Source organism: Myotis yumanensis, unplaced genomic scaffold (assembly GCF_028538775.1).
Source record: "Myotis yumanensis isolate MYYU_CA2020_CCGP unplaced genomic scaffold, mMyoYum1.0.hap1 SCAF_9, whole genome shotgun sequence".
NCBI lineage: Eukaryota > Metazoa > Chordata > Mammalia > Chiroptera > Vespertilionidae > Myotis > Myotis yumanensis.
Window position 1 is genome coordinate 69,733,344 of NW_027223760.1, and position 24,887 is coordinate 69,758,230.

General features: G+C 38.3%; 2 protein-coding genes across 6 annotated transcripts in view; one reads left to right on the forward strand and one right to left on the reverse strand.

Annotated features, from left to right (window-relative positions):
* Nucleotides 1–3,389, reverse strand: part of CCDC146 (coiled-coil domain containing 146) — a 113,790-nt gene extending 110,401 nt beyond the window's left edge. The window contains exon 1 of one of the 2 annotated variants that reach the window (XM_070424577.1): nucleotides 3,192–3,389. The gene's annotated coding sequence lies outside the window, so the exon portion shown is untranslated. Of the gene's footprint in view, nucleotides 1–3,150 lie in introns of both variants that reach the window. The other variant, XM_070424578.1, reaches the window with a different exon arrangement.
* A 179-nt stretch (nucleotides 3,390–3,568) lies between these two features.
* Nucleotides 3,569–24,887, forward strand: part of FAM185A (family with sequence similarity 185 member A) — a 109,461-nt gene continuing 88,142 nt past the window's right edge. For all 4 annotated transcript variants that reach the window (XM_070424585.1, XM_070424587.1, XM_070424586.1 and 1 more), the window contains exons 1-4: nucleotides 3,569–4,233; nucleotides 6,927–7,036; nucleotides 9,983–10,075; nucleotides 17,498–17,636. In XM_070424585.1, coding sequence (XP_070280686.1) covers nucleotides 3,783–4,233; nucleotides 6,927–7,036; nucleotides 9,983–10,075; nucleotides 17,498–17,636 — 793 coding nt within the window. In that variant the 5' untranslated portion in view covers nucleotides 3,569–3,782. The remainder of the gene's footprint in view (nucleotides 4,234–6,926; nucleotides 7,037–9,982; nucleotides 10,076–17,497; nucleotides 17,637–24,887) is intronic.

Below are 24,887 nucleotides of genomic sequence, written 5' to 3' on the forward strand. Positions count from 1 at the left end.
ACAGGGATCATATCCTCACCAAGAGGGTAATGTACCCCATTTCCACAGGAATAGAAGTCCCTGCTCTCAGGACAATCCTAGACCTAGCACTAAATATCTGTTCATTTTGGCTTTTTATCTGTAGCCTTTATCATATCCCCTAACCAACTGGTAAGTGTAAGTTAAATATTTCTCTGAGTTCTGTGAACCATTCTAGCAAATGAATCTAACTTGAGGGAAGGTCATGGGAATCTCCAATCTGTAGCCAAATCAGACAGAAGTTGTGGGTAACAAGGGACCTACAATTTGTGACTGGCATCTGAAGTGGGTGCAAGCAGTCTTGCGGGACTGAGCCCTTCACCTGTGGGATTTGACATTATCTCCAGGTAGGTAGTCTCACAGTTGAGTTAATTATAGGACGCCCAGCTGGCGTCCCAGAGAACTGCTTGTTTATGGGGAGAAGCCTCACACATTTGGTGACCAGAACGTCAGAAGTGAAGTGTTGTGAGCGTGGGAGTAGTGTGAGGGTAGAGGGGACACACACAGAAGGAAAACTGTAGATTTTCCCTTTACAATTATATTATGGAAACATTGCCACATCTTTGAATAGTCTTCAAAATATAATTTTAAATTATTGCATAGTATTCCAGATATATACTCATTTCTGTAACACCCTCCTATTTTTGAACATTTAAGTTGCTTCAACTCTTTGCTACCATAAATCACCCAGCAAAACAAAATTCCTTGAACATAAGTTTTTTTTAATATCCCTAACTTTATGCTTACATTACATCCCAAAAAGCCCAATATCTAGGTCACAGATACACATATTTTAAGGTACTTTATCTATAATGCTAAACTGGCCCCTAGAAATGTTGTAATAACTTACATTCCCACCAGTAGTATATGTTCATGACCACAAAAACAGCTTTTTAAAAATTGAAGATGTAAAAATATCTTACAAATAAATTCAAAATAAGAGGGGACATTTATATATGATTCTCCACTCATTTGATGAATACTTTTTTCCAAAGGTGTCAAGAAGATGGGATCTTTTGATAAAGTGGTAAAAGGGCCAGAGCCTTTAACTGTTTAATCTTAAACTTTCTGAATTTGTTTTCTCATCTCTAACGTGAGGATAATAATACTTGCCCTGCTAAACACAATGTTTTGTGAGGTTACCCTGAGATGATACATGTGAACATGCTCTGAAAACCATAATATCATACAGATGGAAGGTAGTATTTTTATTAGTCATTATTAACATGTAGCCAGATTTGATATATAAATCATTAGGCTTTTTAAAGTATCAATAACATTTTTTTAAAATCAATGTTTTTCCATTGATTTTTAGAGAGAGGAATGGAGAGAGAGACAGAGAGAGAAACATTGATGTGAGAGAGAAACGATTGGCTGCCTTCTGTATGCTCCCCAACTGGGGATCCAAACCCTCAACCTGGGTATGTGTCTTGACTGGGAAACAAACCTATCACTCTTCGGTGTACAGGATGACATCCCAACCAACTAAGCCACACCGACCAGGTATCAATACCTTTTTAATATCATGTATTAATCTTAATTATCAACAATTTTCTCCATTTTCAAACTTATGTGATCAAAAAGTAATTCTCCAATTATCTTTAGTTTTATTGTATTTACGTCAAAATAATGAAATAATCATTTTCTCATATAGGCAATTAAGGGTCAATTGCCAATTCCATTTACTTGATTTGTCTCAGAAAAGAAATTACCATAGAAACAAAATGATCTATTAGAAATTCCTATTTAATCTAAAAATATAAGGCACGTGTACAACAAATTTGAACGCATTCTCAACTTGTTTAAACCAACACCTTTTTTGAATTCTTTTTCAAAGTTTTTCTCATGGGTTTTCATTAAAAAAGACAGTTTGAAGTTCAGACAAAATGATACAAAAGCCAAGAATATAACCAGTTTTTAGTGGAAACTTGGTAAACTTAAAAGCTAGTACCTATTGTGAGCCTTCATAAGAGGAAGAATAAGGAAGGAGGAAGGACTAGAATAGAAAGGAGAAAAGAATAACTTAAGAAAGTACTAAAATTTAAAAAAAGTAATGGGTAGCAAAGAACCCTGTGACTTGGGCCTGTAAAGGTTTTAGCTCACATCATGAGGAATTTAGCCCACATCTATCACTCTAACCCCCAGTAATTCTGGTTATTGCACTTGGCCAAGGGTGTCAATTTCTTTAAAGCATCCAGTTTCTACACTTGATGTGTCCGCTATCAAGGTACATGCCCTCGACCGGAATCAAACCCCGGGCCCTGAGTCCACAGGCCGACGCTCTATCCACTGAGTCAAAACTGTTAGGGCTACACTTGCATTATATTAAACATCATTGTTTGCAGTGTGTCTTTGCTGAGAATAATTTGTCTTAGAGACAAATAATAAGTCTTAGAGAATAATTTGTAGGAGGAGGAAGTGGCACTGAAAAGTAAAAATAAACAGAAAAGGAGAAAAAAATTCTTTTTCATCTTTTTAAATTACCCACAGAATAATAAAAGGTAAAAGAGACCTCATAGAGTCATTCAGTACAAATCCCTCTTCATCTTAAGGTTGAAGAAACAGATCCAGGTGACACAGATAAACCAGGGGCAGAGCCAGGAAAACAATCAGTCCCATGTTCTTCCCATTGCACTACGTTGACTCTCTTTTTTGTATCTTATTTTAGTCCTAAAACCAAAGATTATTTGTAGACAAGAGATCAATGCTGCTGTCAACACAAGTCCTGAACTCTCAGATTTTTCTTGGTAACTTAACAGTCAATGCTATCCCTAAAATAAAAATACAGTACTTTACATTGTTGAAATGGCCTGTCCATGATCTTCATTTGATCCTTACAAAAAACTTTTGAAGGCAAGTCAAGGAAGGTATTATTAATCTCATTTTAAAAGCGAGCAATTAAAACACAGAGACGTCCCATGACTGGCCCAAGATCACTTAGAGTCAGAATGAGGTAGGACTTTAACTCTATTCCAATTTATTCTGCCAAAGAGGACGTTCCCTCAAAGAGTCCCAGTCTGGCTTTTTATCCTCTTGAAGGGATTCTCCATCCCAAGATACCCCGTTCCAGTTTAGTGAAGTTTGGATCTAACCACCCACTGAGGGTACTTCTAGTTTGCATCCAGCTCTCACCTTTAAACTCGCAGTTTCTCACTCCTTCCCTTGGTACTGACCTTTATTTAAGTTCCTGTGTCTCCGTGGGTTATGGCCTTCAAGGCTCACTCTGAAGCTCCGCTCTCTCCAAAGAAGTCGCGTCCTCGGTATCCACGGAAACCACACAGCCTTGCCCACCTTGCCCCTTCCGCGCTTTCCATTGGCCAGCGGAACGACCACGTAACCCATTTTTCCGTCCCTCCAATGGCTAATGGTTTTGAGGCAAAGTACACGCGCCTCCAAGCACAGATATCTAACACCTGCTCTCACTCGCGTTCCACCCTGCACATTGCCTCCTGGGATATGTAGTTTCTGAGCACCCCGAACCCTTGCTGTTTGGCTCCCTTTAGAACTACCTCTCCCATCTGCCTTTGCGAAAGGGGCGGTGGTAGGCGAGAAGTCCGGGTCCGGGAGGGTACGCACTGCTTTGAAATTGCAACTTGGCGCTGAGGCGTCAATTCCTAGACACACTGAGCAGGCTTGCTCTGCTTCAGCAAGTCCCCCCCAAACTTCTCTCTTTGGACTTGCGCCGGCACAGTACCAAGTCGTCTGGTGGGGGTGCGACCGGCCTGTGGCTGAGGTGATCTGAGACAGCGTGAGAGGGGCGCGCCATGTTCGCCCCCCGCTGGGGCCGGGGGCTCGGCCGCCTCCGGCTCGGTCACCTCCGAGTGTGGGCCGGCGAGGCTGCTGGGCGCTGGGCGTGCGGGGCTCGTCAGGCCCGGCGGCACGGCTCGGGGGGCGGCGAGCGCCGGCCGGGGTCCGAGCCGGAGGTCGCGCCGCCGGGCCCCGCGCGCCGCGCGCTGAAGGAGTGGGCGCTGCGGGTGAGCCCGTTCGGGCGGCTGCGGGCGCGGCTGCCGTGCCACCTGGCCGTGCGGCCGCTCGACCCCCTCGCCTACCCGGACGCCGACCGCGTGCTGGTCGCCGTGAGCGGCATGGAGGGCGGGGCGCCGCTCCTGGCCGGCCTGCACGTTGGGTACGACGAGGAGTCGAAGGAGGTGGCCATCGTGTCGGACACCATCGACCCCCAGGCGTCCGTGGAGGTGGACGCGCCCCTGAAGTTTGGCAAGTGCAGGGGCGTGAACGCGGGTTTGGGCCACTCGTAGTTGGTTGTTTTGGATCTGACTTTCTAACCTCATTTACGGCTGTCCCCTTCACAGCCTTCCTTTTTATTTTTATTCTGTTCTACTCTGAGGATCCCAGTGCTAGTTACAAATTCGTTTCTCAACCATAGAAGTTTTATAAATCGAATGGAAACGTGATTTGGATTAATCTAAGTCAGATAACATTTATGGAGCCCCCTATGTTCTTCTTTGGCACTCGGTTCCTCTTTCTGTCACTGCACCTTGTCCGTAGAAAGATTTTTCAAGTAGCATGTTTCTTGATAACCCCTTCGGTGGTATGGCCGTCTGTCTGTCCGTCCGTCCGCCCGCCCGCCCGCCCGCATTTCCCCTGGCTTGTGGGTCTGTCCCAACGCAGCCCGGGTATTGGATGCTCCGTTACTAACCTGGACCACGTGCTTGGCTTCAGATGGGCACCCAGCTTCCTACCGATCCATCTCCGTTCATCATGTGCCGTGGGGAGCAGGTTTTGAAGACAAACGCAGAGCAAGGCTGCCCGGGAAACTTCGGTTGGCCGTGCCTGCAAGATTTGTTTCCCACGTGTTGGCGTTGCATGTGATTTCTCAAATGCAAGCCAACACTTTCCCTAGGAAAGCCTCCCCAGGTCCTCCTTCCTGAGACTCGCGGACATTGTTGATGATCAAACGAGCAGCGAACCCTTCAAAAATAATCTAATCTTTACAACTGAATGAATAAAAGTAGATAACTGTTATTGTCCCCATTTCACATAAGGAAGTTGAGAGAGAGAGAGCAAGTTTCGTAAAGCATGTACTTATTGTAGGTGAACAAATAGAAAAAAAAAAGATCCATGCCTTCATGAAATATATATTCTAGTGGGGTTAGATCAGCAAATATATGCCTGTCCGCTCTGAGATACGAAGTGGTGGAATGGGGAGTCTAACGGGTTGTCGGCCGCTGAGTCACTGTGCTTTTTGCTTCTCAACTTCTTCCAACTTGCTTAGATGAATAAGAGACCCTTGACCTCAAAATGTAACAGTCAGGGGTTGGGGCAGGTTGTAGTACAAAATAGACTTGGGTATTGAAATAGAGACACACAGAATTTTATGTCAGCGCAGATAAAAATGGAACTTACCTGTGCTGGTGATCCCAAACCTCGTGATTTGTTGATTGCTCTTTTTAGAGCAAGAACCCCATTTCCAATGGACTGTTTCCATGTGTCGATTGCATGGGCCCCTTAAATCAGCATGATTCAATTTTTTTCATACTTGTTCCTCCAGTTTGTCTACCAGCGGTTCTCAACCTGTGGGTCGCGACCCCTGAAAAATACATCCTGCATACCAGATATTTACATTACAGTTCATAACAGTAGCAACATTACAGTTATGAAGTAGCAACGAAAATAATTTTATGGTTGGGGGTCACCACAACATGAAGAACTGTATTAAAGGGTCGCGGCATTAGGAAGGTTGAGAACCACTGGATTTCAGTGAATGGGTAAGAGTAGCATTACTGCCTTTCGGTGTCTAGCCCGAACTTCTCTACCTACCTAGTGAGAATCTGTTTCCTTCTTCCCCTATCAAACGCTGCCTTAGATCAAGCCTTAGGTTGTCACACAACTGGGTAAAAAATTTGCAGTTACGGTTGCATTCATGGAAGTAGGAGGTAAAATTGTCTTTTTATATCTTTTAGACTAATCCCAACCAAAATATTGCTGTTATTTTAAGCCTTTATAGAGTAAAGACTATAGTATACACAACTGTAGAAATTGATTTTTTTATGCCATAACTGTTGAAATTGTGGTATCATACCCCAGTATTTTGTGTTTGGGGCAATATAGTGCTTATTTCTCTAGTCTAGTTTAAGGGAAATCATCAATTTTTTTTGAATTAGGTATTAAATATCAGTGTTTATTTTTTAATGTTTTGTACAGAGACAACCACAATTACACCTTAAATTAATAGCCAAGAGTGGCACCTGTGACTTTTTATTTTCCAATTTTCTTTTGATAATACTGTTATTCATAATTTTGAGATTTTAATACTGCATATTACTAGGTTTTTCCAAGTTGTTCCCATTTTTTATTACTGAAAATACTTATGTAGCTGCATGCTAATATCCTCTGTTTTAGATACAAAAGATTAGAGATAGGATTTTGAAATACTAAGTCATGATCATATATGCTAATCCACACTACTTCTGCAAAAAAACTTTTAATTTGGGAGCAAATTTTTGAAATTTCATGAATATAAGGAAGAATAGGCTAACTGCCTTACCTAGTTTATCATAATGATTTGTTAACTTGCTGTATTCTTACTAGAACTGTGTGTGTGTGTGTGTGTGTTCTCTCAGTGGGAAAGAAGCTTCTATGATCTTTCCCAGGAGTTCCTTTAAGACCTCCTTTACTTCTCTTCCATATTACTTTCTCTCTTTAGGTGACATTGCCTAACAGAAATAACTGCTCTATTTATAAGAACTGGCAGAAAAAGGCATTATATTTGGTTCTGTTGCCATGATGGAGACCCCTTACCTTTAGAGAGAGAGACGGACAACTATGCTCTCTCCAGGGTTCAGTAATATTGTGAACTTAACTGAGGAGCTGGATTTCTAGGGGGTATTAAAACGCTTTGGAGCCCATTAACCATCGTACTAACTTGTATTTTCTTTTTTCATTTCTAGATTTGAATATCAAGTCTTCTGGGTCTGGCTGTATAAAAGTCCAAAATATTGAGTGTGATAATTGCAAAATTGAAACTGAGCAGGGGACTAGCATCTTACAGTCTGTTAAGGTATAAGCATTTTTCTAATTTTGTGTCAACATTATTTAAAAAACACACACCTTAAACTATGAACTGCAGTATCAGACTAAAGCTGTTATTCTGAATATCATTTATCATGAACATTAAGTATAATTTATTTATCAATCAGAAATTACTTGTAAAAAATTTGCATTGAAGTTAGTTCTGTTCTGAAAGTACAGAGGTTGTAGCAGCTTTGAAGGTTTTTTTTCTCATATTCCTTTTAGATTTCATTTTGAATTCTACAATGAAACTAATAGTAAATTTTAAAAATATTAGGTTAATCCTTGAGTTATCTCTTTTTATCAAGGAAGAAATTATGAGGCACTAAGAGATTGAGGAACTCATTTAGGTTTACATAGTAATAAACTGAGCTGAGATTTGAACTTGGGTCTTTCTGATTTCCAAGCTCATAATCTTTCCACTTTTTAAAAATATATATATTTTATTGATTTTTTTACAGAGAGGAAGGGAGAGGGACAGAGAGTTAGAAACATCGATGAGAGAGAAACATCTATCAGTTGCCTCCTGCACACCTCCCACTGGGGATATGCCCACAACCAAGGTACATGCCCTTGACCGGAATCGAACCCGGAACCTTTCAGTCCGCAGGCTGACGCTCTATCCACTGAGCCAAACTGGTTAGGGCTCCACTTTTCTTTATTGTCCAAGCAAAATGTATGGCAATACTACATTTATTCAGCATTCTTAGAGAATAACTAAGAAAATATTTTAGGCAGTAGACCCTTAACTCATTGAATGCCACACATTTGCATTGTTTAAGTGCAGTATAACAGTTGATCTTATACTAAATAGTTAATAATATAAACATTTATTTTACCTATTTTGTTTTAAATATTTTTAAAATTTTTGTAATCTGCTTCACATTTTTGGAGGGGAATTAGATAAGCTTTATAAGACTAGCCCAACGTTTTTGAGCCTTCACCTCTTTGAAAATCTGATGATTGTCTCAGAAAAGAAAAGAAAAACACATATATATGAAATTTTGCTTACAATTTCATAGGTTTCACTGACTCTAGAAATTCAGTAAGCTTGGTTAAGAACTCTTGATTTAAAATATTAGTTGTTTTGGAGATACTATTTTCTAATGTTCATCAATTATCTGCTTGATAAAGATTATATTATATGTCACTTGACTTCAGACTCATGTCACTATGGACATGAAGTAGTCTGTTATGCTATAATACAGAAAAACTTGTAAGAATGATTCATTTTGCCATTTTCACTAAATTTTAAAAAAAATTCATTTCTGGTCTAAGGTTTTACAATTTTCCCCCCTGAATAAAACAACCACAAGGTAAGTGGTGGTTTTGCATTTTTTACTCCTTATGTTTTAGGCACTCTTCTGCTATTGCTGGTCATATTGGTGAGTTTGCTTTTGCTATTTTTTTTCTCTACTATTTACCTATTCTTTTTTGTTGTTAATCCTCACCAGAGGATATTTTTTCTGTTGATTTTTAGAGAGAGTAGAAGGGACTGGGAGAGTGAGAGACAGAAACATTCATGTGATAAGACACATCAATTGGTTGCCTTCGCATGTGCCCCAATGGGGCCAGGGAATCAAACCTGCGCCCTGGATCAGAATTGAACCCACGACCCTTAGGTGTGCAGGCAGATGCTGCAACCACTTAGCCATGCTGACCAGGCATATTTACCTATATATTTTTCTTTATAATTGTGGCAGGACTGAAGACATGTAAATGATTAAGGTAAAGAAGCTACTCCAGTAAATAGACCAAACATCTACTGGTTCATATACAATTATAATTTATTTCTCACTTGTGCCCAAAAGTGTAGGTGGCTTTTTTCTACTCAGTGATTCTAGGTTCCTTCCATCTTCTGGCTCTATCATCTCTTAGAGCCTTCTTGTAACCTACACTCATCTGGTGGAAGGGGCAGATCATGGAGGAAGCACGCCAGCTCTTCTAAAAGCACAAGCCTGGAAATTGCACATAGCATTTCCACTTATATTCTCGTGGCAAGAATTTAGCAACACGTAAGAGACAATCTCTTCATGAGCCCAGCTATACTCCTCTATTACTTTGGGGAGGAAAGTGGATTTTTGTGGACCAGTAGTAGTTTCTGCCACAGTTGACAAGTGTGACATCAAGTTACACACACACTCACTCTCACTGTTTTTTGTTTTTTTAAATCTGGCAGAGGAGGCAATTTGTGACTGCTGTTTTATTTGTGCTTAGAGGAATTTTCTCTTAATTCCAGTTTCTGAGGTGCTATGCTTAAAAGTTTAACAGTCAGTGGGCTGTTATACTAAGTGAGAATACAGTATTTCCTTCAGATGAACCCAACCATAAGAGTGTGAGTTTTGAAATTATATGGAGCTTAATTCTGTTAGGTATTTTTTTCTTCTAACCATGTCGTCTGATAAAATTATTTAACTTTTCTGATTCTTGGATTTCTCCTTCTGTAAAATGGGGAAAATATGACACCTATTTCTCTGAGTTGTGAGGATTAAATGATAATTAATGTAAAGTAGTGAATATTGTATTTTGATGCAAAGAATTGCCAGATAAGTGCTAAATGTTCTTATTAATAATGACGAATATTAATAACAGTGAACAGTAACAGTGGTGATTGTTGTCATCCTCCTCATCCTTTGTGTGTAGTTAGCCAGTCAGTGGTCTTTGATTCCCAAGTTCTTTTTCAGTGAAGCTACTGGAACGCCCAGGTAGCTCTTTTCCCCCTTTGAATCCACATGGCTTATTTAATCTTCTTAAAGCAGTTGACATTCTTTTTTACTTGATGTTATTATTCCCAACAGTGCATTTCTTTTTAATTCCTGTTTCCTCTCTTCTGCTTTATTATTATTTAAAAAGAAGTGTGTAACAGGATAGAAATCTTATTTGTATAAGTCAAATTTATTCTTTTTCTCTTTGTATTTTTGTATTTGTCTTTCAGAGTCAAAAATTATGTGTTCGAACGAAAGGAGGCAAAGTGATCTGTCTGGGAACAATTTATGGAAATATAGATATTCATGCATCAGATAAAAGTGTAAGATTGACACTTTTTTTAAAAAAAGTAATTTCAGCTTTACATCAAGTTGGCTCATACAGTGGGTAGGTTCTATCAAATTTGTGGCATAACATTCCCTTTTACTGCATTTTAGTTCATTAGTAAGTGTTCATTTAAATTTCAAATTAAGGTGATTAAATATTATACAATTTAAATTTTAGTTTTTGATTTAAGTTTTTTGACAGTTATTTAGTTTCTTATTTAGAATCAATAACATCTTTAAATGCTCAATATTTTATTCTAGTTCTGAAGAGATTTTTATGATCATGGATTAAAATGGATTATTAAATAATACCACCATAACTAGGATTAAATTCTCCTTACTAGCATGTGTTAGATTTATTTGAGTATTTTTCCAAAACCTGTTTATTTTGCTTTTAGGCAATTGAAGGATGATTTTCAAAACTCAGCTTTCTTCAGTATTTTCCACAAGATGGCACCACTAGATAACATAGCATTACCGTTCTCAAAAATTTTTATTAGCCATATGCATTTTGGTTGTTATAGGAGAATTTGTATATTTTTAATCAACTTTTGCTTTCTGTGATTTAACATAGTATTAAGAGTAAAGGTAAATTTTGGAGTATGAATTGTCACAAAATTTGTAAACATGATAATGTTTTAAATCTATGAGAAACGTATAAATCACCTTTTGTTCTGCACTTACACAATTTGCAAGGCTCTTTTGTTATACAATTGTTAAAATCCATACTCAGTTTTATTCTCAGACTAGAGGCCTGGTGCCTGAAATTCATGCACGGGTAGGGTCTCTAGGCCTGGCCAATTGATCAGGGCCAATCGGGCCTTCCTTCTCCCAGCTGCCGGCTGCTGACTGGGGCCTTCCTTCCCCCAGCTGCTGGCTGCTGGCCAGGGCCTTCCTTCATTTCGTGCCGCCCCCTGGTGGTCAGCGCACGTCATAGTGAGTGGTTAAACTCCTGGTTGGTGGAACTCCCGAGGGGACAATTTGCATATTAGCCTTTTATATAGGATAATTGGTAGGGAGGAGTTGTGAATGTATCTTATAGGTAGATTACTGTTAGCATAATTAAACAAGGTAGATTATAACACTAATTGTTTCTACTGTTGTCACTTTTATTTTCTATCTTTAACCTGTGAGAGAGTGTTTAAACCCACACATTTATTCTTTAAATTAATCTAGTATTGAAAGACACTGCCTTGCCTTACATAGCAGCTCTTTTGAGATGGCATTTAGTTTCGTCTCTCAGATTGCCGTGGTCTTAGAGGTACAAAAGGGAAATTGGACAACTTTATAGTTCTTCAGACTGTACTTTAAATGAAACCTCATGCTATCTGAAATGATCTAAGTTACCAGAATATTACATATTGACATTCAAATACAAGTATCAAAGAAGAATTTAAATTATATCTTAATTATTTGCTATTTTGAATATTTTGGCTACTGTTTCCACTCATTTCTTTCTTTCAACTTTTATGGTTTATTGCATATTCATTTAGTCCCACTTTCTATTATACTACTTTGTTTTCTAGATTGATTGAGTTTTGTGTTGAATCAGTCTAGATCAGCAGTTCTCAACCTGTAGGTCGTGACCCCTTTGGGGATCGAACGACCCTTTCACAGGGATTGCCTAAGACCATCGGAAAACACATATATAATTACATATTGTTTTTGTGATTAATCACTATGCTTTAAATATGTTCAATTTGTAACAATGAAATTGGGGGTCACCACAACATGAAGAACTGTATTAAAGGGTCGCGGCATTAGGAAGGTTGAGAACCACTGATCTAGGTATTTCTTTCTAACTTATAGTGTTCATTTTAAAGCATATTTCTAAGTTTAAGGAGTTTTCTATAAAATAAATGCTTATGAAATACTAGAGGCCCGGTGCATGAAATTTGTGCATGGGGGGGGGGGGGGTCCCTCAGCCCCGCCTGCACCCTCTGCAATTCGGGATCCCTACACCTTTTTCTTATCTAGCTAAGCTCTTCACATTTAAAAAAAATTAACTGAAATACCACCTACTCTAGGAAATCCTTTTTGAACAAATCTCTTTATAATCTGTATTAAGTATTTTCATAGTATATCATTCTTTAACAGCAACTTAGGGTGGATGCAATGTGCTTCTCATTCTTGCATCTGAATTTTTTCTTCTTGCACTTGTAATAGCAAAGCTTATCCAATTTACATTTGCCCTTCAAGGGCTTATATTTGGTTCAGTTTCTAGTTGGCTCCCTGCTTTTTTTTTTAAGCAATAAATTTGGGTTGTGAGAGTAAGCCTCACTTGTAATCAAGCCTGTAGGTCTCCCTATCTGAATATTTCTATAATAGCTATCACTTTAGCATACCAGAGTTTGTGTTCATTTATAGAAAATAACAAAAAATGTCACCTGATCATTTGATCTTCTAGTAATATTTTATAGCAAGATGTATTATTCTAGTAATTTAACTATTACAAAATTGAGGCGTGCAGAAATAAATCACATTGAACAATAAAGAATGACTCAAATATCAAAGCATAGTACACTTAGGGCCTCCCTTGTCCTGTGCCTCAGATATAGCATAAATACTCAAATGCCATCCACATGGAACTCAGTTTCCTTTAAAATAGGGAGGGATCCCATACTCATGAAGCAGCTACTTCCACACATATTTTTTTTATTTAATTCACAGCACATACTCTGTACTAAAATTGTTGGAAAATCATCCTAGCAATTGCCTCTGTTCCTCTCTGTATTGTTGCCTTACATTCTGATGTCATTACTGCGCTTTTATCAGCCACTTGCTCTAATAAGATTGTGAATTATTTAAGGGCAGAGATCATGACTTGAGCTTGTGTGTTCCCTGTCATGGTGCCTAGATAAATACTCAAATGCATTCCAGTCCAAATGACTGTGATGAGAGGCCCACAGTTGCTGGAGACCTCTGATTTTTATTTAAGGGGCCTCAATTGTTCTGCATCTTTACAGATGGGTGAGTTGTGGCTGAGGGAATTTGAGGAAACCCAGACAGAATTCTCCTCCTAAAAGATTTTGCTAATCTGGCGCCCAGGACCATTGGGCATTTGTCCAATTAAAACCCGGACACACAGCAATAACAAAGGCACTGGTCTCCTACTGCTAATGCCTAGGGATCAAACCCCAGCCTGCAGGAACTCACCCCCGCAGTCAAGGCCGCTGGATGGACCTGGGCTGGTGCTCCTAACTCTGGGGAGAGGGAGACTTCCTGTGGGTGCAGTCTAGAGGCCCGGGACTCCGCGCCACCCACCCGAACAGGTCCATAGCGTAGGCTGGTCAGCAGAGAGGCTGCTTTGCCTGGGATCGCGTGGAGGCTTGGCCTGGCCTGTTCGCCCTGTGATGGGCGCCGAGCTGGGGGGCGTGGACTTGGGCTGCTGCTTGGCGCCAACGCACACGCAAGTGCTACGGGGCGGGAACATCCGCTTGGCGCCTGCGCCCGTAGGCCCAGAGTGGCCGGCGCCGGTCTGGAAACGCGGCTGCTCAGGTCCTATGCGCGGGCCTACAGGCTAGGAGTGGCCTGAGTCCTGAGGCTGTTCCCGGGACTCAGGCCGCTCGGTGCCTGCATATGCAAATTAACCCACCATCTTTGTTGAATTAATTTGCATACTCTCCTGATTGGCTGGTGAGCGTAGTGGAGGGATGGTCAATTTACATGTTTCTCTTTTATTATATAGGATGTTAACTTTTAATATACAGTGGGGCCTTGACTTTCGAGTTTAATTCGTTCCGAGACCGAGCTCGTTAAGGAGCTCGTTAACTCAAATTACTCTATCAACTCAATGCAAAAAATTGGCCGAGAGACAGCTGGCATCTCAAAAAACTTGTTAGTAGGGACACTCATAAGTCAAGGCCCCACTGTACTACTTTCACAGACATATGCTTTGCATATTTGAGAAGCAGCATTGTGAATTGGTTAAGAGCACAGAATTAAGAACTAAACTACTTGGGTTTCAATCCTGGTTCAGCTACTTACTAAGCTCTTTAACTTCAGACAAATTACTTAATCTCTATATGTCTGCTTTTTCTGGAAAATGGAATAATAGTAATGTACTTCACTCTGAGGGTTGTTATGAGGATAAAATGAGTTAATACAGACAAAGTACTTAAAATGATGTCTGGCATGTAGCTAACTCTAATACAGTGTTTACTAGAGGCCCACCATGGGAAATTGCACAAGACCTAGACCTGGAGCGCCATGGGACCCAGCATCAAGTCCCCGTCCACCTGTACGTGCCTCACTGCACACGCAGCCTGCTCACCTTAAAAACCGTTGTGGATGGAGATAAGAATAGTTTCCTGCCCTAACCTTCCCTTCTCAAGAGCACTTAAATTGACCTTCATTGGAAGATGAGAATTGAACAGAGCAACACTTACTTGTTCCTGTGAAGAAATCGTATGACGTTCAGCAGGTGCCTTTTGGCGTTTGGTCATTACAGCATCAAGGCATCAAGGCCATGTTGTTTTTATACTAGAGATTATAATGATGGTGATAAAGGTAAATGAAACACATTTAACAAAGACAACTTGACCAGTCCTGGATCTACCATTAACTTTACTGAGACTTCTTTATTCATAAAACAGTGATGGTATTATTTGTTTTCCGTAGTCAACAAGATTATGAGAATCAAGTGAGCTCTGAAAACACTTAACAGCATTCTTTACATGTTATTTTATATGGAGTAGCTGTTTTTAAATTATATCATTAATTTCAGTACCCTAATTTTGGTACAGAGAAGATAGAAATTCATATGATTGGTGGATAAATTAATGACATAGTTGTTAGTTGACCTCTCTTTGTAGGTTGGACTGCAAAGCTACAGTGGTTCTTTAAAACTTGGTTTTCATTACATGTAATGTTGATTTATAATAACTAAACTTACGAAAAATTTTTCCTCTCATTTTCTTAGAAAAGGAAATTAATTATAGTAATATCTCTCAGGAAGGTATTGATTTTGGGATCTATTTTTTTCTCTTTAAATAGCTATCTTCTATTAATAAGCAAGCTATATAGTTTAATTCAAAGAGTCTACTTATGATTTGTTTCATTATCATTAATAACTGTAAATCAGAACCTCAATATTTTGCTGTAAACTGTGATGTCCTAAGTTTAATTGTTCTAATTATTATCTGATATAGTACATTATATTAGTGAATTTTGAATTTGTTTGAAATTAATTTTATAGACTAATCAGTTAAAATTACTATATTGTGGTGGGGGAAGTGTACTTTCACTTGCTTTCATTTGCTTTGGTGGGGCAGTGGAGGATATATTTCTAGCTTCCTACAGAGTAAAATATTTCCTGTTTAATGAACAAAGTAAATCCTTGGCATTTTCCAGATATTCATAGAGTCTCTTAAAGGCTATTTGGTTATAGGGAGAGTCTAATCAAAGTTGCCTCTTTGCCAGTTCAATTAAGATTCAAATATTCTCTCAATGTTTACCTGTTTATCTTTTGGTGGTCCCTAAAACAGCTTCTGTGTCTAAAAACTGGAATATTCCTACTTGCTATCTACTTTGTAGAAACTTGGAAAATTTAAAACCATTCATAAGGCAACTTTTCATGAAGAAATTTTGTAGGTAAAAGATAAAATTTTCAGAAATTTTATACCTTTACTATAACACTGAAGAATGCCAAACATTGTATTCTCACAAATTTGAATATATCTATCTTTGGTTGATAGAATTATTGAAACTAAATTTAAAGTGAAAATTTCCGTGATCCAAAATTAGCTTAGCAAAACTGTAGTAGGTAAAAAAGCAGTTGGGTGTGTCTTATCCTATATAATAAAAGGCTAATATGCAAATAGACCAAACGGCAAAACAGCTGGTCGCTATGACGTGAACCGACCACCAGAGGACAGGTGCTCAATGCAGGAGCTGCCCCCAGGTGGTCAGTGTGCTCCCACAGGGGGAGCGCTGCTCAGCCAGAAGCCCTGAGCCTGGCTTACGACTGGTGAGTGCAGCAGTGGTGGCAGGAGCCTCTCACGCCTCCGTGGCAGCACTAAGGATGTCCGACTGTCAGATATCCCCTGAGGGCTTTCAGACTGCGAGAGGGCGCAGGCCAGCTGAGAGACCCTCCTGAGTGCACAAATTTCATGCACTGGGCCTCTAGTATATTTAATAAAAGTCCATTAAAAAAGAAAACTATATATTTCAAATCCAGAGGGCCAAGTGATTCTAATTTACTTCAGATAAGAACCACAGGGTACTTTTATTTCTGTTTTCATATTTGTATTTGTCTTCTCATATTTTAGTATTCTTGAAACTCAATTCTTATTAAAAATATTTTGAATGCTTAACAGTTTTTGAAGGATATATTAGGAGCTGGTTATACCAATGCCCATGTGTTGAAAAAACAATGATGTTCTTTCTTTAAACACCCCAGTGTAATACATTAATTTGTCCCTGGGCAAAACTGGCAAGCCTTCCTGGTGATTTCAGTTTCTATGTTAACAATTTTATATTAACATTCATTTTATGCTTAAAAACATTTGTTTAAAATACTACAAAGATGATTTGCAATTCTAAACTAGCTATCTTCATTTTACATTGTGCACAATATGTGAGACATAAATGCATACCACATTTTGCTAGGGAAACTTAGGGATAAATACAAAATTCCTTCCATTTTGTTCAGTGGAAAGCTACTGCCTTATTAGATGTAAAGTGGAAAAATTCTAAAAATAATAGTGCATTCACTGCATTAAACAACGAAATGAGAAATATCATGATAGTCTAATAAAATCAGATAAAGTATGCTAAAATTCAAAATCTGTTATTTAAATAGCAACAAAACAAATTTGAAGTATAAGAGGACTTCTTTAATCTGATAAAAGAGATCAAAAAGGTACCTATAGCAAACATCCTACTTGATACAATGTTGAAAGCTTTCCTTCTGAGAACAGGAATAAGATGAGAATTCTTGCTGTCCCATGGCTTCTATTCACCGCTGAATTAAATTATCACTTGTAGATAATATAATTATGCATGTAAAAACATGTTTCTAATTCAGATAAATTATTAAAATTAGTAAAGTTGTTGGATTTAAGGTCAAATAAAAAAGCCAAATAAGGTCAAGTAAAATTTTAAATATCTTTTATAGTAGCACTTAGAAATATCAAATAGGAATAAATGTAACAAAATATGAAAAATTACATAGAAAATGTAAAACATTAAGAGAAATTAAAGATCTAAATAAATGAATATAATGGGTCTATTTCTCATTCTACTGCAAGTGCACTGTCACTATTAATCTTGTAATTGATAGAGTTAGGGAATCAAAGCCAATAAAGTGATTTGGTACTAACTTTTTATGTAGTTACCTACTACTTCTGTAGGTACCATTTTGGCTTTTTACCAGTATTTGTTGTATAATGAACTAATTTGAGTCTTTGTCTTACTAGACTGTGACCATAGATAAACTGCAGGGAAGTTCTGTTAATATATCTACTGAAGATGGTTTGCTGAAAGCCAAGTATCTTTACACAGAATCATCATTTCTATCTTCTGCTGCTGGGGATATAACACTAGGAAGTGTTCATGGTAAGATGACAATGGCCTAATACTTCTCAGACTTTCCACATAATGTAAATTTTAAGAGATGACTCTTTCTCTGTCATGAAAGGATCTGCCATTAGGAAGTTGGCCCTCTAAATGATTAATTACAGAGTAACCATCTTTAGAAAACCCATAAAATAAAATGACTTATAAGCTATTTAATTTGGGCATGAAATTGAACATTATGCTGTTATACATGAAAGTAGTAATGATTCTGATTTTTAATGAATTTTCTTATAAAAAGAAATCAGCAGTAAGGAAATATGTGCAGGAGATATTTAGAGGAAAGCACAAATAAATAAAAGCAGTGTTAAAAATAAAGATGGGTTGTCAGTGGTTGCTTTTATGTTATGATAGGGAAAGGTAAGTATTAAATAAGTTAATGAAATACTTGGAATCTAATTATAGTAACTTAGTGACAAGTTACTAATTCTGACTAAAATATTTTATGTGTGTTAGTACTGGCACCAGGTCTTTTCAATACTCTATGCTATTTTCAGTTTTCTTTGATTAAATATCATCTTGTGACTATCGAAACATGTCTCCGTGGACAAGTAATATTACTTAGTTGATTCATTTTATTGAAAGAAGAGAATATGGTGAAGAAATATGGCAAAGGTCACGATGGTAATTTGGCACTCAGCATGCCTCTTAAATTTCCACATAGCAGATGATTCAAGTTTAGGCATGTTTCCTGAAATATATATAGATAGAATTAAAAGCCTTTTGGGCCATTTTCCAGGGAGTGTAGCCTGAAACATTTTCCATATATAGACCAGTCATTTAACTTTTATCAGAAAGCTGAATATTGGGATCTATACACTTTGGCAAAACTTCCAGATTTTAGTAGTGAGCATGAATTACTAGGTGATACTAGAAAAGCATGGCTAGTGCTAGCCAATCTGTATAGCAAATTGACAAATAGTCTTACAGTTTAAAAAATCTTGTCCTAGCCATGTGGCTCAGTTGGCTGAGTGTCGTTCTGTGCACTGAAAGGTCCGCTGGTTCGATTCCCAGTCAGGACACATGCCCAGGTTGCTGGTTCCATCCTGTATGAGTGGCAACTGATAGCTGTTTCTCTCTCTCTCTCCCCCTTCCTCTCTCTCTAAAATTAATAAAAAACGTATTGTTGTTTTTTCAAATCTTAGGAAATGAGTACTTACATTCTTGAAATAATTCTTGAGCCTCAATTTAATAGTTGTACTTCATCAACCATTATTACAAAGTTAAGGTATTACTTAAGCCCAAAATAGCTTACGTCCAATAGCGCTATATCCAGATAAAGCAAATAGTTTTGTTACTTATTCCTTAATTTTTTTCTTAGCTGTGCCTTGAATAGTTCTGATAATTTGTAACTTTTCATATTTTAACAATGACTTTTTCATAAGCATTGCATTTCTGTCCATTGTAATTAAAAGTATTGTACTTAAGCCCTACCTGGGTCTGTCAGTTGGTTGGAGCATCGTGCCATGCACAAAAAAGTTGGGGAGTTTGATTCCTGGTCAGGTCACATACCTAGACTGTGGGTTCCACCCCTGGATGAGGTACATATGGGAGGGAACCGTTGATGTTTCTCTCTCACATTAATCTATCTTCCCTCCCTCCCTCCCTCCCTTCCTTCCTTCCTTCCTTCCTTCCTTCCTTCCATCTCTCTAAAATCAATAAGCATATCCTCAGATGAGGATTTTTTTAAAAAGTACTGTACTTAATGTATTGAGTAGCTTTTAATGGTAAAGCAATTCTTTATCAAGTCAGATTTAATTAACACCCATGATAAGAACAACTGCTCTCTGCAATGCCATGTTTATACCATGTTTATACTAAATTCATTAATGTTTAATTTTTAATTTTTGCTTTCTTTTAAGTTAGGTAATAATTGCATTTGGCACAGTTTGTCATTAATAGTTTACATGATACTAAAACAGATGCACAAAGGCAGTCCTCAAAATATTCCAGGTCTCTTGATTACTTAAAGTAGCTGAAATAAGGAAACAAATTGTAGGGATAAAAGAGTTTATCATTCCTTAGTCTTTGTAAAGCCTTTTATATTTGCTGACTTTACTATGAAGTTAAGTACCTTTCCTTGGGAGATTTAAATCCGGATCAGACCTAGATCATCTTTTGTCTTAGATTGGGTTTCTTGAAAGCAGACTCTAAGATGAAAATTAGAGTATAGCAATTTACTAGGGAGGCCTTCAATGCCATGCAAAGAAAGGAAGCCAAATTTCCATGGAAGTTGGACTGTGATGCAGACTCAACAACCCCAAGAATGAGCTCTGAAGCTGGGGTGATCCTCATAATTGTCTCAAATTGGGGTAAGGAGAGCTGGACCTTTATATCCCCAATTATTATGTGACCAGGTGGGGACTGGACCCAGAGCAGGTCTACCTCAGGCCGGTCTGTAGTGTGTGGGTTATTGACTTCCTGCAGGAAAGATTTCACATATGAGTCCAGGTGATTTTGAGAGTACATTTATTAAATCTAGGGACAGTGGAGCAAAGGAAGGACTTATGGATAGAAGAAATAACAGGAGAGAGCCTAGGTCAGTGGTCGGCAAACTGCAGCTCGCGAGCCTCATGTGGCTCTTTGGCCCCTTGAGTGTGGCTCTTCCACAAAATACCGACTTCTGCGCATGGGCCATGAAGTTTCATTTGCACTGTACGTGCACGTCCGCACGTGATATTTTGTGGAAGAGCCACACTCAAGGGGCCAAAGAGCCGCATGTGGCTCGTGAGCCGCAGTTTGCCGACCACTGGCCTAGGTGATGCTCTGCTTTGGCTCCATAGAAAGTAAGCCCCAAGATAGGGCTACTAATAGCTCACTGGGGAGTAATAGTCACAGTGACAGAGTGAGATAAGGCAGAGCTGCTCTTAGTTCACTGAAAAGTGGTAAACCCAGGATGAGCTTCTGCTACCTGCTGCTCCCCTGGTTTCAGGTCTCATGGGGACCCTTAGAGTTTAGGAGAAAAGAAGTAAAAAGTGCTCCAGAGAGTGCCCACCCAGCATCCTTTCTCTTGAGGATTTTTATTTCTCCTCTGGGGGCTAAAATCTTAGGGGAGGGTTTCAGCAGAGTATTCATCAGCTTTCCAGGTGCATTTTAAATATGCTGATACATCAAAATGAGTGTATAGGGGAGTTTGGGATTATTCTCTGGTCAACTTCACTCCTTTACTTTTATCTTGGGCCTGTCTGTCTGTAATCGAGTTTTTGGTATTTGTTTCTCTGACTTCATCCATCCTTGGGTTTGGCTGGCACAAATAGCATTAATTGGGTCTCTGTGTTCTATCTCCCTGGTCAGGGTGACTTAAGCTATTTATCCTCCGGTCAGAGAGGAGAGGTATCAAACATTCGTTCTCAAGTGCCCTTGGTTAGGAAAAATAAGGTCTTGTTGATTCACTAGCTGGCTATAAATTGGTTAATTTGTTTGGCCTTGTTTAATGATCTTGTCTCAGTTTCCACATTCTACTTGCCCAGGAATTTTCCTAGCTTCTTATTATCCTGCCTCAATTAGATGCAAGCTGCCTCAGGAATGAGTGTAATCTTGGGCCAAAAAGGCTATTTGAGCCCCTAAGAAGGCTGACAGCTGAGGGCTGTCTGCCAGCATTACTCCTAACAGTTAAGAAAATAAGCCCTTCAGTTTTACAAAGGGGTTCTGGATGATGAGTCATAGCATCCACTACAGTTACATTTATTGATTTATTCAACACATGGTGTGTGGCAAACGTAGGTTTACAGTTGTGACTACACGAAGCACAGTTTATTCTTATATTATTTTTTTATTAATGATTGTATTATTTCCCATACTATGACTGTTAAACCTACTTTTATCCCACCCTGTATTTTCTAGTAGTGAGTAATGAGTAAGGTAATTAATGAGTAATAGTTACTCTTATTAAAGTTGGTTGAATCACAATTATTAAGTATTTATGCCTTCTAATAAAAAAGAAACTAGTTTATTCATTGATTCAACAAACATTCCCCACTGTTCTGGCCCCGGAGATCTAGTGAGAGAATAGGTACTTGGATAGTTTGTTTTTAGATAAAAGATTTTGTTACAGTATACTATTTTGATTTCCTTCTGAGTTATCAGAAATTAGCCTGTAAGTATATTCTACTTTGCTATTTGAATATTTATGATTTTAAAGAATTTTATACATATATGTGAAATATATTCACATGTATTCTAAATTATTTTTTAAATATAAACGTATATATAATTTTCTGACTCTTTTATTGAGAAAGAAAAGCTTCCTTGAAATAGCTTGTTGGGATTGGTTTTACTTATAATTTAAACATATTGATTAGGTTTAATATGTAAGAACTAGTATCCCGGTGCACAAAATTCATGCACATTAAGAGGGGATTAATTAGCAGAAATATTTTAATATTGCTATTTGCCCTTTCTCTATAATAGAAGTGTGAGAGATGAAAGGAAATTAGTAAAATGTATATGAAAATAATGTATAAATTTATTAATAAATAAACAGTAACAAAAGGATATAACAGCAACAGAGGCATGATATAAAAATGACAAAAACATTATATGAAAACAACAAAAACATGATATAAAAACAACAATGATGCAAACAATGACTGATAAAGTGATTCAACTTATTCTAATATCTCCCTGTATACTACTTTAAGAGTGAAAACACTTTAAGAGTGCATGACTAATTTCCCTTGTGATGGAGTATTTAGAACTTTAACTGTAACATCACATGCTCTTCAAACTCGAGAGAAAGCAACATATAACTGACCATGTGTGAAAACGGGTTCAGGTAGGAATATTCCTACTCTGTCTAGAGTTTGTCCTTGTGATTTACTAATAATCATCACAAATGCGGGCATCACGGGAAACTGTCGTCGAATTAATTTAAATGGGAGGCCAGTGTCAGATGGGGACAAATCAATTCTTGGAATCAGATTAACTTTTCCCTCTGCAGATCTTGTTAATACTTCAGCTTCGATAATGTTAGGTCGTAATCTTTTTTAAAAAAATATATTTTATTGATTTTTTATAGAGAGGAAGGGAGAGGGATAGAGAGTTAGAACGTTGATGAGAGAGAAACATCGATCAGCTGCCTCCTGCACACCTCCCACTGGGGATGTGCACGCAACCAGGGTACAACATTTGACCGGAATCGAACCTGGGCCCTTTCATTCCGCAGGCCGACGCTCTATCCACTGAGCCAAACCGGTTAGGGCAGGTCGTAATCTTTTGATAATAAATCTGGTACCATTACAAAGACCCCATTTACTATTAAGATTTCTCAATAGCATGATAACTGCACCACTTTCAATTTTAATTTATGACACAGCATTCCTGAAGGAGTAATACTATTAAGAAAGTTGATGGGAAAATTTTCCTTTTCAGCATCATCTGTTGAATCAATGAAATCATCACTCAAATATGTGTGAAAATCTCCATTGAGTATATCCAAAATGTATTCATTTAATTTTTGAATGTGCTCATTTTTTTGGACAAAGAATTGCATGTTTAGATATATTTTTAATATTATCTATAGATATACTATTTCCAAAGGTAGCTTCAATAACAGATCCATTACAAATCATTTCACAGGAGATTTCAATAATATCCATTCCTAAATGAAAACTGCTATCAAGTTTGCCATCTCCAAGTTTTACTAACTATTCACTATAAGCAGACCTTGGATCTCATATTTGTTGTAAGAGACAACTTTCTGAAACGTCCCCAAACATTACAGTACTTTAAACTTGTTTGTACTGTGGCCTATCCCATAGCATGTGGTACAATACTGAGACATTGTCGAAAATTCCCTCCAAGAAGAACTTTCCCACCAAATACAACATTCAAATTCATAATTTCTCTTAGTAATCTGTCTATGGCGTTTATAGCATGACTGGATGCCATGGTGCATTCATCAATAATGAGAAGTTGGGCCTTTTTAATAGTTTTAGCAACTTCACTGTTTACATTGAGTCTAGAAATTGAAGCTTCATTTAATGGAATTGGTCATTTATATTGGGAATGAAATGTTCTTCCACCGAGAATTAAATTTACTATAGCAATTCCTATAGATGCTGTGGGTAAAACAGTACCACCTCAACCTCTAATATAATGTATTAAAACTTCATTGTGGGGAGCTGCTACAGTGTTTTGGACAGGTTCAAGCCTTGGACTGATGAGAGGGCACAGTCCTCTCATTGCCACGTGCAAGTCCCAGCTTGGAGGGCAGGGCCCTCTCAGCACAATTATAGCCAACAGCTATAATTGTAAGCTTGAACCTATGGTCCAAACACATGGCCCCACGTGCCTGAGTGATGTAGGCTTAATAGAGTTCAGGTGCATGTAGTTGAGTAGGATTGAAACCCAGGAGAATGTTGTAAACATCTTTGCCTCGTAGCTTCTGCTATAAAATAAAGACACCGCTGTGGGGCGTGGTAGCTCTCTCAGAGAAGCAGCTTCCCACCGAGATCCAGCTTTCATTCTGTTGTTGTCTTTTCTAAGCCTTTCAGCTGCCCCCACTGAGGTTCACCCTTGGCCGTGCTGGCGTGGCACACTTTATAAAGATATGCCTCCATGCTCCGAGGGCGGGTTCCTGCCTCAAACCTTGCCCTTACCGGAAACAGCTCCGGGAAACAGCTTGGGGGAGGGTACAGCCGTTTCCAAGACAACCCCTGCAGGACTGACTTCCTTCGGGTTGGTGGCACCTCGGGTCGTGATGTTACACCCAGGGTTTTTATATAAGTAGATACTCATGACAGCTATTTTAGTGTTTTATGTTTAAATTACTGTTTAGTATAAGTGATTATTGAATAAAATTTCATATTAAATACTTAGATTCCATCTATAACTTAGGATCTCATTTTAGTTTTGGGGGGAACATACCTTAATAAATAAATTGTTGAGTATTAGTTTTTTCAGTACTTCAAAATTCCTGTTTCACCAAAGATTTAGCAGTTTGTACATGCTTAAACTCTTTCTTAAATAACTACTGTGCCTTTTAGAAATTTTCACAGAAAAGTTACATTAACTGTACACACCCAGTTGATAACTTTTATTTTTATTTATTTTTAATCTTTTTTAAAAAATATATTTTTATTGATTTCAGAGAGAAAGGGAGAGGGAGATAGAGATAGAAACATCAATGATAAGAGACAATCATTGATCGGCTGCCTCTTGCACGCCCCTTACTGGGGATCGAGCCCACAACCCAAGCATGTGCCCTTGACTGGAATCGAACCTGGGACCCTC